Source organism: Balaenoptera physalus (assembly GCF_965194825.1).
Source record: "Balaenoptera physalus genome assembly, chromosome: 8".
Taxonomy (NCBI): domain Eukaryota; kingdom Metazoa; phylum Chordata; class Mammalia; order Artiodactyla; family Balaenopteridae; genus Balaenoptera; species Balaenoptera physalus.
The window spans coordinates 19,554,251-19,569,192 of NC_138887.1; the positions used below are offsets into that span (position 1 = coordinate 19,554,251).

The following is a 14,942-nucleotide window of genomic DNA, read 5'->3' on the forward strand; positions in this document are numbered from 1 at the left end:
AAATATTGGTTTTCTTTCCCACTCCCATCCCTAACGCCAAGACAACCTCAACTTCATGCTACAGTAGTTCTTGGCATTTTAGGGTGCAACCTTTTTGATAAAATGGTGATAACTATAACCCCCCCCCAAGAATATCCAATACACATAAAATTTGGCATTTGATTTCAGGACATTCACACACTCCATGGACCCTCTGTGAGGCCAGCATAGATCCCAGTTTCTGCACTAGTGCTAAAGAAGTAACCGTATGAGTTGTGCCATAATATCACTTCATCGGTACACCTGCTTTATAAAAGGCTTGTTTCACAGACTCACAGACATAGAAAACAAACTTGTGGTTACCAAAGGGGAAAAGGGGTGGTAGAAGGATAAATTAGGAGTTTGGAATTAGCAGATACACACTACTATATATATAATAGATAAACAACAAGGACCTATTGTATAACACAGGGAGCTATATTCAATATCTTGTAATAAACCATAATGGAAAAGAATATGAAAAAGAATATACGTATGTATAACTGAATCACTTCACTGTATACCAGAAACTAACACATTATAAATCAACTGTACTTCAATAAAAAATTAAAAATTAAAAATAAATAAATAAAAATAAAAGACTTGCTTCAAATTTTAGAAAGTTTTGAATGCTTAGATGAGAACCCTGCCACCCACCCAAAAAGACACCAATTTAATTTTATAATGGGAAACATAGTAAATATAGTGAGAAAGAAATAGTGCAGTAAAAATAAAGAATTTGAAACTAATTCCTGATGAGCAAACTCCTTAAAATATAGAAAGATTCTGATATTCAATTATTAAGTCATCTGTGATGAGTTTTCTCACTGATAGAAGACTCAGGGAGCTCCATATATATTCTAGTCAGCTAACATAAATACAGCACATCCTTACATGGCAGCAGGCAGGCTGGGGTGTGTGTGTGTGTGTGTGTGTGTGTGTGTGTGTGTGTGTGTGTGTTTCTTTTTCTTGAAGCACCGCTAATGTGGAATTCCACTGAGAGACAACACAGTTCTGCTAAGGACATCCATCTATCTAGGTCAAGGGTGTATACATTCCCTTTATAATGCCAATCTAGTTTCCAATCTTTTCCAAATATTTCCAGTAATTACTGTCAAAAACATAATGTGTATTTTTACATGTGTTCTTAAAGGAAATTTATTCTAGATATCTTATAGAAGTATTTTGTTTATGTTGTTTCTTTTACAAATTTAATGAACATCATTGTGAATAAAATTATATACATATAATATACCTTTTATAAAGATTTTAAATTGGAAATGTGCACAAGCATAGATGCATTTGCAGATAAATTACTGGCATTGATTGAAGGTGAGTGCTGAATTATTGTTTTAATCATAAGCTTTTTTTTACAGCAGGACTGTGCAAAGGCTGTATTCTTTTGGGATATTTACAATTACTTCTCCCATATCAAGTCTTCACATTCAGTATTCTCCAAAGACGAATGAGCCTTGCTTACCATTCAATCCAGTCCTGGCCTCTGGACTCCCTAATCCCCAAAGTAGATAAAGGAATTCCTGAAAGGGCCAACAGTTTAAGATTTAATATCATGGTTTCTTTTTCAGGTGTGACCCTGGATTTTCTGGCCCAGCTTGTGAGATGGCATCCCAGACATTCCCAATGTTTATTTCTGAAAGCTTTGGCAGTTCCAGGCTCTCCTCTTACCATAACTTTTACTCTATCCGTGGTGCTGAAGTCAGCTTTGGCTGTGGTGTCTTGACCAGTGGTAAGGCCCTGGTTTTCAACAAAGATGGGAGGCGTCAGCTAATTACATCTTTCCTTGACAGCTCACAATCCAGGTGAGTTAAAGCAGGGTGGAATACATACAGAAACAAGATAACAATTGAATTCAGATCTATTAATTTTCAATTTTTTTCTTTTTTACTAATATATATCTTCTGATTTTCAACCAGGATGAGAGGAAGCTTATAGTTTATATAGAGTTAATTTGCCCTAGTTTTTAATAAATTAAAAGGCTCACTGATGACGTTAAGATACTAATGACTGACTAGATTTTTAAAAATATGAACTGTTAGCATCAAAACTGTCCTTAAGCCAAGGGCTAGTTAATTATTTATGTAGTTTTATTTATTTGACAGCTTGCAGAGGCTGATTAGATTTACTCTACATCTTTCCTTCCCCCAGTGCTTAATAAATAATGCAGCAAAAGAATGATTGGCGTTTTAACTGTATGTACACAAGTATGTAGTATACAAATATGTATAAACATACCGTTATATTTGTATAGATATATCTGTCTACAAAACACATGCAGTGACCTCATCTTCTACATATATTCATACATCTCACAGTGAAATTACTTACTACATTTTATAGAAGAGAGATGAGTGGAAACCTACAGCTTTTGAGTAGTTTATTTAAATTTGTTCAAAATTCTTTAAAAGCCAAAATGAATGTTATGATTTAAAATGTTTATGCACACTAATTATAGACAATTCATTTCTAGGTTTCTCCAGTTCACGTTGAGGCTGGGGAGCAAGTCTGTTCTGAGCACATGCAAAGCCCCTGACCAGCCTGGTGAAGGTGTTTTATTGCATTATTCTTATGATAATGGGATAACTTGGAAACTCTTGGAGCATTATTCATATCTCAACTATCATGAGCCCAGGTATGTTGGAAAGCACTTGGAAAAATTGGTAAGGGTGATATCTCCTTCCTGGGGAAATCATCATTCAAGTGGTGTAAGAGTCCAGATGCTTTTGCATTGAGAGATGGTGAGGACAAAGGTTGATGCCTCTTGCAATGAAAAACTAGAAAGCTGCATTCTTGTAATTCATTTGCCCTGCTGACTTCTGGTAATTTGAAGAAATTTATTCTCATATGCTGAAATGTGCATCTAAGGGAAATATTTTGATACCTAGGAAACAGAAAAATAACTAACACTACCTTCCTTATTCAACTCTAGTGCAAACTATTAGGTACGATTTTAATTATAAATTAGGTACAATTTTAAATTATAAATGCTATTGATAAATATTTTTAGCAATATATGATAATACATTATAATAAATTAGATGAGATAATAACTCATAAAATCTGATGACCAATATGTTTTTTAAATTTGCATATAATATAATTAATGAGTATAAAGGAGTTTTTCTAACATGTATAGAGTCCCTGGCAAAGATGGAGTGGAGGCTGTATTTAAAGCCCTTTCTTCAGGCCACTTCTATTTTTCTTTGGCTTATATATTTCATAATATATAGTCACAATTGTGAGATTTAAGTTTTACTTGAAGTAGGGCCATCCCTCACTTTGGGAGAGTGGTAATCACCATTTGTGATACAATTTCGGAAGAGTCCAAAGAGTCCTCTCCTTTTCTAGAACACTTATTGACCTGCTCACTGAAATTCCTTTAAAATAGCAGGAGAAGAGGAGGATGGGAAAGTTAAAATAGCACTAGAGGAGGTATCACTCTGACTTACATTCACTTTCAGATATAAAGAGCTAATACAGTTTGCCTTCCTGGACATACATACATGTTGATCATGGTAAGATGTGAAAAAGAGTGAGGACTTTGGGCACTGAAGTGTGCACTGGCACCATGGCAAAAGGACAGGGGCAATGATGATAGAGTTTATATACTTTAAAATTCTGCCTAGAGCTATCCCTTCATTTAAGTATTTGCAAATAGATGAGAACCTTTATTTTCATTAGAAGATGAAGTAGCATGTAACAGATAATAGTTAACTATTACGAGTGGTAAATACTATATGTTGTAAAATTTAAGAATGCACCAGATGTGTTGAGTCTTTTCCCTATAAGGGTAAATATAAGACTAAACTCAACTTTCTCACTCAGTAGAGACATATGAATCCTAAAGAAACATTTCATAGGTTCTCCATAATAAGCATTAAAAGAAAATTAAGCAAAAATCAAGGTGATAATAAAAATGATGAAAGCATGAAGAAAATATCATTGTCCTAAGTTAAATTGGCCCAAAACACAATTTTTTCTAACAAGGATGGACAGCTTCAAAATTCAGTAATCAATTTGTAGCATGAAATTTAATTAATCTTTGTTGATATGAAAAGAAATTATACATTTAATGTACTATTGCAAAGGTACATTTAATCTTGTCTGCCATTTGACAGCAACATTTTTCTTCTAAGCAGCACCAAGGTGGCTTTTCAGCATTAGGTATGTGCACAGCTTGAAAGATTAAGATCAGAGGGGAGATTTTTTTAAAAGGAGAACGTGGTAGTGGAACCAAGAACACTTTCATTTTATATATATTGCCTCTGTCCAAGAGACTCTTCCCTCCTCCCGCTCTCTCCTATAAATATTAATGAAAGGTGACATGGCAGAAGTAGAATTTGATATATTCTAGACACTAAATTATGTTTTATATGAGAAATAGTACAAACCATGTAAACTCTCCATGAGACAGTTAATTATTGATGCCTTTAGCCATTTGCTGTGTTTTCTTCAGTATAAATTGCAGTCTGTAATTGCTGTGAATTCCATATTGTTCCTTTCTGCCATGGTTGTTCGAAAATGAAGTGTGATCCATAAATTAGATATGCTAGTTGGCTAACTACTGTTATTCCTAGCTGATTTCTAATAATTTCCTTACCTATAATTCACTCAGTAAGTGAAAGAACTCTATCTGCTTGATATTTATAAAAGTTAAAGTCTGTAAATATATCTAAGTTAATCTTTTAATTCTAACTGACTAGACTGCCTCGTGAACTAATTGGCATTCTTATTAATATAAAACTATATATTTTTGGTGAGACTAAAATTATTCTAGATTTTTCTTAATTATGGGGCTTGGTTTCTTATTCTAAAATTATTATGAAGTCTAATTATATTTTATTTTTGTCTTGATTATAGTATTTGATTACAGGAAATCCATGAGCTTAGTACCTATCCAAAAAAGGAAGTTTGAGACAGAAAGTTGACCTAAGTCCCTGGGTTCTCATCTAGGAATATTCTGATCAAATGGCTCCATAGCCATTCTAACCAGCCACTGTAATATGCATAGAGTGGTAAAGCAGAGACTCCCACCCCACTCCAAGATAAAACGTAGAGGTAAAGGACGCAGACTCTAGAGCCATGTTCCCTAGGTCCATACCCTGGCATTGTCAGTTAAAAGCTGCTTAACCTAAAAGAAAATCTTTAACCTCCTTGTGCCTCTGTGTTTGAATCTCTGTCAGGGTATACTGATAATATGTACTTCATCTATGCAGCAAGAAGTTATTCTTTTTATATGCCAGACACTATTCTAGGTGCTAAGATACAATAGTGAAAAATAGAAAAAAGTCTCTGACTTTGCCATCAGGATATTATTATCCCAGTTTCACAGATGAAGATGCTAAGGCACAAAGAAGTTAAATACCTTCCCTGCAGCTGCAAAGTTATCAACCATGAGGTGACAAAGTACGGACTTTAACCCAAGAGGCTGACTACAGACTCACAGTCTTCACATCTCTGCTGGGGAAAATATTAGTCACTTCAGTTACTGTTCTCACACACATATGCACTTTATTTTCCTTTAAAGTTGCCCGAAAAATTCTACTTCTCAGTTGTTAATTTTTAATATTATATTTATTTTCATCAGAGAGAACAGTAACTGCTTTTAAAATTATTAATATTAAAAGAAAATTATAATCTTCTAATAACATAATGCTAATCAAATTAAATTATTAAATTAATGCATGATGTTTTCATTGTTGAGCCAGTTTGAATATAGTTTATTTTATTATATATTTGATAATGTTAACATAAATATTATTTAATTATTTAATAAATAAATATTTAGAAAATTAAAGTGAAAATTACTGAAATAATTTAATTAAGTATTTAATAAGTACTTTTCTTTTAATAAACTCACATTTGTTAAAAAAATTCAGCAGATCATGGAAAGTACTTAAGAAAATCATAAACCTGTTATAGCTATGTCTTTTTAGTTTAAGAAATGTTTTTTAATTTATATTTCTGTATTTGAACATTGATTTCTCATCATTTAAAATGTATGTTTTCTCACATTACAAAAAGTCCTACCAATTTTTTACTGTTTATATAATCAATGGTGATAATTGTGTTATTCCACCCCATATTTTCATGTGCAGATTATTTAAAGTAAAAATAGATATTACTTTTAATAACTTTCAGTATGCAAAAAATTACATTTTCAAGATGTGATTTAATGTTTCTTTGTGTAATAACTAAAGATGAATATAATACAAATATGAAAATCAATCTAATTTCTCAGTAAATCCAGCCTTAGACATTGAAGTTTTTAAATAATTTATTTCTAAGTTATCCAGCTAGTCACCTGTCTTAGGGAGATTTTCTTTGCTCACTAGGAAAAAGATTCAGTCCCTTCAGTGTGCGTTTACTGCAAACACCTCTCCTGGTGTATGATCATACACTGATGGAGATAAATGTTCCATTTGCCATTTGTTTCACATCTCACCTTGTGTACAGATTTGAGCAGCATGGTACTATGATTTATGGAGCTTTCAAGCAGATGTCATTGCAGTGGCAATTAATATATAGTTCCTGCTGCTGTGTACAATGATTGCTCCTGGAAATTAGATATTATTCTTAATTTTCTTCCCCACTTGTCAGATACAGGTTTACTGTCATAGCCACCATGACACAGCAAGTGACCTCACACAGTATGCTAAACTCATGGGAATGAGGAATTGCCATGGTTCCAACCAGCCCAAAACTATAATGTGTGTAACAAGCTGCCCAAGAGCCTTTACCAGACTTAGGCAAATCCTGCCACATTGACAACTATGTTTTATTGAGTTAGCTTTTCTGAGAACAGCTGAGTGCAAGCAAAGTCACAGTTTTAGATGTGTTGAGAAGACTTTGTTGGAGTCAGACAGGAAATTGGAAATCTCAAGAATGTTTGTCATAGTGGGAGAATTATTTTTTTCAAATATTATACTGTAGGAAAAAAAATACTGCTATAAAAGTTTGTATTTTAAGATAATCAAAGTAATCTGAATTTTTACTTCTATTTTCTCCTTTAGAATAATCTCTGTAGAATTACCAGATGATGCAAGACAGCTTGGAATTCAGTTCAGATGGTGGCAACCATATCATTCTTCCCAGGGAGAGGATGTATGGGCTATTGATGAGATTATCATGACATCTGTACTTTTCAACAGCATTAGTCTTGACTTTACCAATCTTGTGGAGGTCACTCAATCTCTGGGATTCTACCTTGGAAATGTTCAGCCGTACTGTGGCCACGACTGGACCCTTTGGTAAGGATTTCATCTTTGTTCTTGTTGTTATTGTTACAATTTGCATTAAGGATTGAAACCCAAAGATGATCTTCCAGTCCATCCAGCACTTAGTCATTTGTTGACAAATATTAGCTGAACATGAACCATTTGAAAAGTCGCTGTTATGTCTATAAGTAAGTTGTCTTGGGAAAGAAGACTAACAACAAAACACTGATAGATTTAAATAAATATAAAATTTCACTATTCATCTCAAATTTTCATTTTCCCACCATTACATATAAAAACCCTCTTCAAGAAGTGTTAATAACTAAAGTGACTAACATATTCTCCCTTCATGGAGGTCCATCATGATCATAGTGAAAAGTGAAATCACTCTAATGACTATTTTAATAAAATTTCTCATCAGGTGTTTTATTTTCATGCTGTCTTACATAAAGTCCAAGAAGTTTCTCCAACCCAAAGATATTCTTTTTAGTCCATTTTATCAAGCAATATTGGACCAGTGACTTGTATAGTTAATGTCAGTGGGGTTTCAAGAGTGTGGGATCTCCTAGTCAAGATACCTTTCATTCTTAGATTTTTTTTCTCCCTATCGTCATATGCAAACTTAATTATACATTAAGCAGTAAATAAGTAACTTAAGACTATGATTAGTACTTGAAGAACATCAGTAGGATGACACAATAGTTATTACCTAGTTAGGAGGTGGCAACATTAGGTAGAGAGGAGGAGGCTGTGTTTGGGTAGTTCAGAGAGTGGATACAACACATTCCACTAATTGGAAAATAAAAGAGCAGGAAGTTCCAGGCACATGAAGATCTGAAGGAATAGCGTACAACTACAGGAAACTCTGTGGTGCAAAGACTCCCAAAGCATGAGTGACCATGACGTGTTCAAAAACCAGGAAGGAGGCCAGTGGTGCTGGAGCCCAGGTAATGAGGGAGCGAATGTCAGAAATAGAAGCCAAGAGATATGCAGAAGCCAGATCAGATAGGACTTTCTAGGCATAGAGATCCTAGGTTAAGTCTCAGTTCTGTATAATTTCAAAACTCACAACCTTCACCACTGTGCAAACTGCCCCTCTTTGGGTTCCTTTAGAACTTTAAACATGATTGAGGAATAATTTTCTAAGAGTCTTTTACTTTCTATTGAGTCATGGTCAGACCAATTTAATTTCTCCAGATGAATCTTGCCAAAAGCTATTCACTGCAATCGTCTCCCGAGAGCATATCATAAATGACCCATCAGTGACCTTATCATAATTAGAGGTAAATTTTACACACCATTGCACATAAAATTACCTTTGATGGGAATTGTGCCTGGACAGTCACATCTCACACACAGCAGGCTAAAATTCTAGCATCAAAATGACAGCTAATGGCATGGAAGTACAGCTGATCACTTTTGCTGCAAGCACTGTCAAACTAGATAGAATGAAATTTCTCTATGACAAAATATGAAAGGTTATATTGTGTGTTTTCTAGTTGATAGCCTCAGATATTTGTTTTTATGCATACTCTTTCTTAGTCCTGGAGTCCTCAAAGAAAATAAAGGGGTGAAGCAAATAAGATACAAAGATGTAAAGCAAAATGAGATTTCTTGGAATTTTATGATTCTGCAATTTTAAGTTGACCTGAATTAACAATAATCCAAACTGGTCATATACCATAAACTATATCCCCCAAGTTTGTGTAGCAGCTTTTCTTTCCAGCACTTTGAATACAAAAAAGAATCATATCATGAATGCAAGTCCTGTATAATGTTTATTTTTTCGTAAATAGTTAACATCTGCTCAGATAAACTCCAAAGTTGCTGAGCATTTTAATTTTAACACTTCGGTTGAATACATGATAACAGCAGTTTAATTTCTGTGCTTTGCAAAACCCTAAGAACAATATCCTCTCACACAAGTCTGATGAATATTCTTAACCCACCACTGCTTTAATTGGTGGAGATACATTTACTCTGTGAAAGTACAATCACAATAATTATAGAAAACCATAAGAAAATATAAATAATTGTACAATCCCCATGGGCACCTTGAGCAGCGCCGCAGGAGTTTTATTAACAACCACATGTGAGCAATCAAATTTGACTTCTCTGAAACGAAAAGGAGTTGTCTTGGTTATGAAACAACAGAGAGTATACTCTGGTGGTGATAATGAGACTAGAGAAACACATTAACCGCTTTAATAAGGACATGAAAAATGCTCTCTGCTCATTAAAATGAAACAACATGGAAGATTTCAAACTGTTCCCATTTTCTTAGCCAATGAATCAGAATAAAGCCCCATTTAATGACACCGTTTTCTCTCTGCTGCTGTTGAAGAATATATTGTCCAAGTTCCAAGTTCAGTGTGAACTCACTTTAGTGATTTTTTCAGAAACACTTATTACAGTATTGAAATTCAAATGATGATATTGACCAACTATTTATCATAACTACCTAGTCCTAAAAACAAGGTTTTTTTAAATGTAAAACTTTTGGAGCATGTTATCTTATTAAGTAAAAATTCTTTGAACATATTCAAATATGTGGCCTCTGCCGTTCAATGACCTGTTTTTCTCAAGGGGAATTTTGAAATGTATACATGTTCTCTACAAATGACTGGTGTTAAATTAATTATTGTTGGCTTTTCCCAGCTGAGAGTTCATTTGGTTCTTATTTTCTAACTCATGACTTTCCATGAGCATGGATTGTTGTTACTGAGAGTGTTCTCGAGGGAAAACTTGGACAATTGTTTTTTCATCAGAAGAACTATAGTCAATATGCTATAAGTCACTTTACAGTATGTCATCTTAGAGCACATTTTTCCATGGGGAAATGAATTGCCTTTAATTATTTGTAGTACTTTCCTTTCTTCCGTACATAGTATCTGAAATCAGAACCTCTGTCTGCTTTATGTTCTAAAAATAGTCTTTAAAGCCTCTTCCATATATTTTAAGATCACTAAGGGAATTATTTTAATTGAGATTTATTAAAGATAATTTGACTAATACTATTAGTGATAATACCAAGGGACATTTACATTCCTCTGTCTTATCTAGTAGACTAGCTAAGTATACAGGTGGAAAGGACATTGCTGTCATATTATCTAGAGTTTTGGTTTCAAAATGTGTAAAACTATGAGGGTATGGTCATCATAGCATATTAGAGTTGACAGTTCATTTTAGTAGAAGAGATAAGGAGTTTTCCAGACAAGCAAAGGCTAAAGGAGTTCAGCACCACTAGATGGGCTTTACAAGAAATGTGATAAAGGATGGTCTTCAAGCTGAAACAGAAGGGCTCTAATTAGTAACAGGAGCAGATATAAAAGTGTAAATCTCACTGCTAAGGTAAATATATAGTTAAATTCAAAATACTCTCATGTTGTAGTGGTAGTGAGTAAATTACTTATAAATCTAGTATCAAGGTTAAAAGACAAAAATAGTAAAAAAAATAACTGTAACTATAATAATTTGTTAACAGATAGACAAGATAAAAAAGATGTAAATTATGATGCCTAAAACATGAAACATGGTGGGGGGGTAAAAATGTAGAGCTTTAGTATGCATTTGACTTAAATTGTTATCAGTTTAAAATAGCCTGTTACAAATGTAAGATGTTTTATATAAACCTCATGGTATCCACAAAGTAAAAACCCAGAGTAGATACACAAAAGCTAAAGAGAAGGGAATCTAAGCATACCACTGCAGAAGATCATCAGATCAGAAAGGAAAAGAGAGAACAAAGGAAAAAAGGAATTACAAAACAGTCAGAAAACAATGAACAAAATGGCAATAGTAAGTCCATACTGATCAAAAATTACTTTAAATGTAAATGGATTGAATTCTCCAATCAAAAGTCATAGAGTGGCTGAATGGATAAACAAATAAGACCCAAGTGTATGCTGCCTCCAAGAGTCTCACTTCAGCTTTAAGACCACACACAAACTCAAAGTAAAGGGATGGGAAAAGATATTCCATACATACAAAAGCCAGAAGAAAGTAGGAGTAGCTATACCTGTATCAGACAAAATAGACTTTAAGACAAAGACTGTAATAAGAGATAAAGAAGGGCATTACATAATGATAAAAGTGTCTGTCCAGCAAGACAATATAACATTTGTAAATATTTATGCACCCCAACATAAGAGCACCTAAATATACAAAGCAAATATTAACAGACCTGAAGGGAGAAATCAACAGCAATACAGTAATCGGAATGGACTCAGTACCCTACTTTCAATAATGGAATCGTACAGAATATCAATAAGAAAACACTGAACTTAAAAGACAAGTTAGACCAGATGGACTTAACAGACATTTATAAAACATTACATCCAAAAGCAGCAGAATACATATTCTTCTCAAGTGCACATGGATCATTCTCCAGGATAGGTCATATGTTAGGCCGCAAAACAAGTCTTAACAAATTTAAGAAGACTGAAATCACATCAAGCAACTTTTCCAACCACAATGATATGAAACTAGAAGTCTATTAGAAGAAAACTAGAAAATCCACAAACGTGGAGATTAAACAATGTGATACTGAACAACCAAACAGGTCAAGAAATCAAAGAATATCCTGAGACAAGTGAAAATGGAAATACAACATAACAAAGTATATGGGATGGGAATTCCCTGATAGTCCAATGGTTAGGACTCTGCGCTTTCACCGTCGAGGGCCCAAGTTCAATTCCTGGTCAGAGAACTGAGATCCAGCAAGCCACTCAGAGTGCCCAGAAAAAAAAAAAAAAAAAACATATGAGATGGAGCCAAAGCAGTTCTAAGAGAGAAGTTCATAGTAATAAATGCCTAAATTAATAAACCTAGCTTTACACTTCAAGGAACTAGATAAAGAAGGGCAAAATAATTCCAAAGTTAATAGAAGGAAGGAAATAACAAAGATCAGAGTGGAAATAAATGAAATAGAGACTTAAAAGATAATCGAGGTCTTCCCTGGTGGTGCAGTGGTTAAGAATCTGCCTGCCAATGCAGGAGACACGGGTTCGAGCCCTGGTCTGGGAAGATTCCACATGCCGCGGAGCAACTAAGCCCGTGAGCCACAACTGCTGAGCCTGCACATCTGGAGCCCGTGCTCCGCAACAGGAGGGGCCGCGACAGTGAGAGGCCCATGCACCGCGATGAAGAGTGGCCCCCGCTTGCCACAACTAGAGAGAAGCCCTCGCACAGAAACGAAGACCCAACACAGCCATAAATAAATAAATAAATAAATAAATAATAAATTAATTAATTAATTTAAAAAAAAGATAATCAAAAAGATCAGTGAACGTAAGAACTGGTTTTTTTAAAAACTAAACAAAATAGACAAACTTTTAGCTAGACATACCAAGAAAAAAACAGAGAAGACTCAAATAAATAAAATCAGAGATGAAAAAGGAGAATTACAACTTATACCACAGAAAAATAAAGGATCATAAGAGGATACTATGAACAATTAATATGCCAACATATTGGACAACCTAGAAGAAATGGATAAATTCCTAGAAACATACGACTTACCAAGACTGCATTATGAAGAAATTGGAAATCTGAACAGACTGATTACTAGTAATGAGATTGAATTAGTAATCAAAAACCTCCCAGAAAACAAAAGCCTAGGATCAGAGGGCTTCACTGGTGAATCTTACTAGACATTCTAAGAATTAATACCAGTTCTTCTCAAACTCCTCCAAAAAGTATAGAAGAGAGAGGAATACTTCCAAACCCATTTTACAAGGCCAGCATTACTCTGACACCAAAACTAAGCAAGGGTGTCATGAGAAAAGAAAACTACAGACCAAGATTCCTGATTAACATAGATACAAAAATCCTCAGCAAAATACTAGCAAATCTAATTCAACAACACATTAAAAGAATATATACCATGATCAAGTGGGATTTATTCCTGGGATACAAGGGTGATAGCAGATGTGAAAATCAGTCAAGTGATACACCACATTAATAAAATGAAAGATAGAGAGAGAGTGGTTCAAGATGGTGGAGTAGAAGGACGTGTGCTCACTCCCTCTTGTGAGAGCACCGGAATCACAACTAACTGCTGAACCATCATGAACAGGAAGACACTGGAACTCACAAAAAAAGATACCCAATGGGGAGATTGGTTCAAGATGGCGGAGTAGAAGCATGTGCTCTCACTCCCTCTTGCGAGAGCACTGGAATCACAACTAACTGAACAGTCATCGACAGGAAGACACTGGAACTCACCAAAAAAGATACTCCACATCCAAAGACAAAGGAGAAGCCACAATGAGACAGTAGGAGGGGATGCAATCACAATAAAATCAAATCCCATAGCTGCTGGGTGGGTGACTCACAAACTGGAGAACACTTATACCACAGAAGTCCACCCACTGGAGTGAAGGTTCTGAGCCCCACGTCAGGCTTCCCAACCTGGGGGTCCGGCAACAGGAGGAAGAATTCCTAGAGAATCAGACTTTGAAGGCTAGCGGGATTTGATTGCAGGACTTCGACAAGATGGGGGAAACAGAGACTCCACTCTTGGAGGGCACACACAAAGTAGTGTGCGCATCGGGACCCAGGGGAAGGAGCAGTGACCCCAGGGGAGACTGAACCAGACCTACCTGCTAGTGTTGGAGGGTCTCCTGCAGAGGCAGCGGGTGGCTGTGTCTCACTGTGAGGACAAGGACACTGGCGGCAGAAGTTCTGGGAAGTACTCCTTGGCATGAGCCCTCCCAGAGTCCGCCATTAGCCCCACCAAAGAGCCCGGGTAGGCTCCAGTGTTGGGTCGCCTCAGGCCAAACAACCAACAGGGAGGGAACCCAGCCCCACCCATCAGCAGACAAGCGGATTAAAGTTTTACTGAGCTCTGCCCACCAGAGCAACAGCCAGCTCTACCCACCACCATTCCCTCCCATCAGGAAACTTGCACAAGCCTCTTAGATAGCCTCATCCACCAGAGGGCACACAGCAGAAGCAAGAAGAACTACAGTCCTGCAACCTGTGCAACAAAACCCACATTCACAGAAAGATAGACAAGATGAAAAGGCAGAGGGCTATGTACCAGATGAAGGAACAAGATAAAACCCCAGAAAAACAACTAAATGAAGTGGAGATAGGCAACCTTCCAGAAAAAGAATTCAGAATAATGATAGTGAAGATGATCCAGGACCTCGGAAAAAGAATGAAGGCAAAGATCGAGAAGATGCAAGAAATGTTTAACAAAGACCTAGAAGAATTAAAGAACAAACAAACAGAGATGAACAATACAATAACTGAAATGAAAACTAGAGTAGAAGGAATCAATAGCAGAATAACTGAGGCAGAAGAACGGATAAGTGACCTGGAAGACAGAATGGTGGAATTCACTGCTGTGGAAGAGAATAAAGAAAAAAGAATGAAAAGAAATGAAGACAGCCTAAGAGACCTCTTAAACACAACAACATTCGCATTATAGGGGTCCCAGAAGGAGAAGAGACAGAGAAAGGACCAGAGAAAATATTTGAAGAGATTATAGTCAAAAACTTGCCTGACATGGGAAAGGAAATAGCCACCCAAGTCCAGGAAACACAGAGACGCCCATACAGGATAAACCCAAGGAGAAACACGCCGAGACACATAGTAATCAATTTGGCAAAAACAAAAGGCAGAAAAATTATTGAAACCAGCAAGGGAAAAATGACAAATAACATACAAGGGAACTCCCATAAG

At 35.6% G+C, this 14,942-nt stretch overlaps 1 protein-coding gene across 3 annotated transcripts in view; it reads left to right on the plus strand.

Moving 5' to 3' along the window:
• The window catches only part of RELN (reelin), a 528,909-nt gene that overhangs the window by 366,149 nt on the left and 147,818 nt on the right, over nucleotides 1-14,942 (plus strand). For all 3 annotated transcript variants that reach the window (XM_082473379.1, XM_082473378.1, XM_082473380.1), the window contains exons 18-20: nucleotides 1,605-1,838; nucleotides 2,507-2,668; nucleotides 7,050-7,286. In XM_082473379.1, coding sequence (XP_082329505.1) covers nucleotides 1,605-1,838; nucleotides 2,507-2,668; nucleotides 7,050-7,286 — 633 coding nt within the window. The remainder of the gene's footprint in view (nucleotides 1-1,604; nucleotides 1,839-2,506; nucleotides 2,669-7,049; nucleotides 7,287-14,942) is intronic.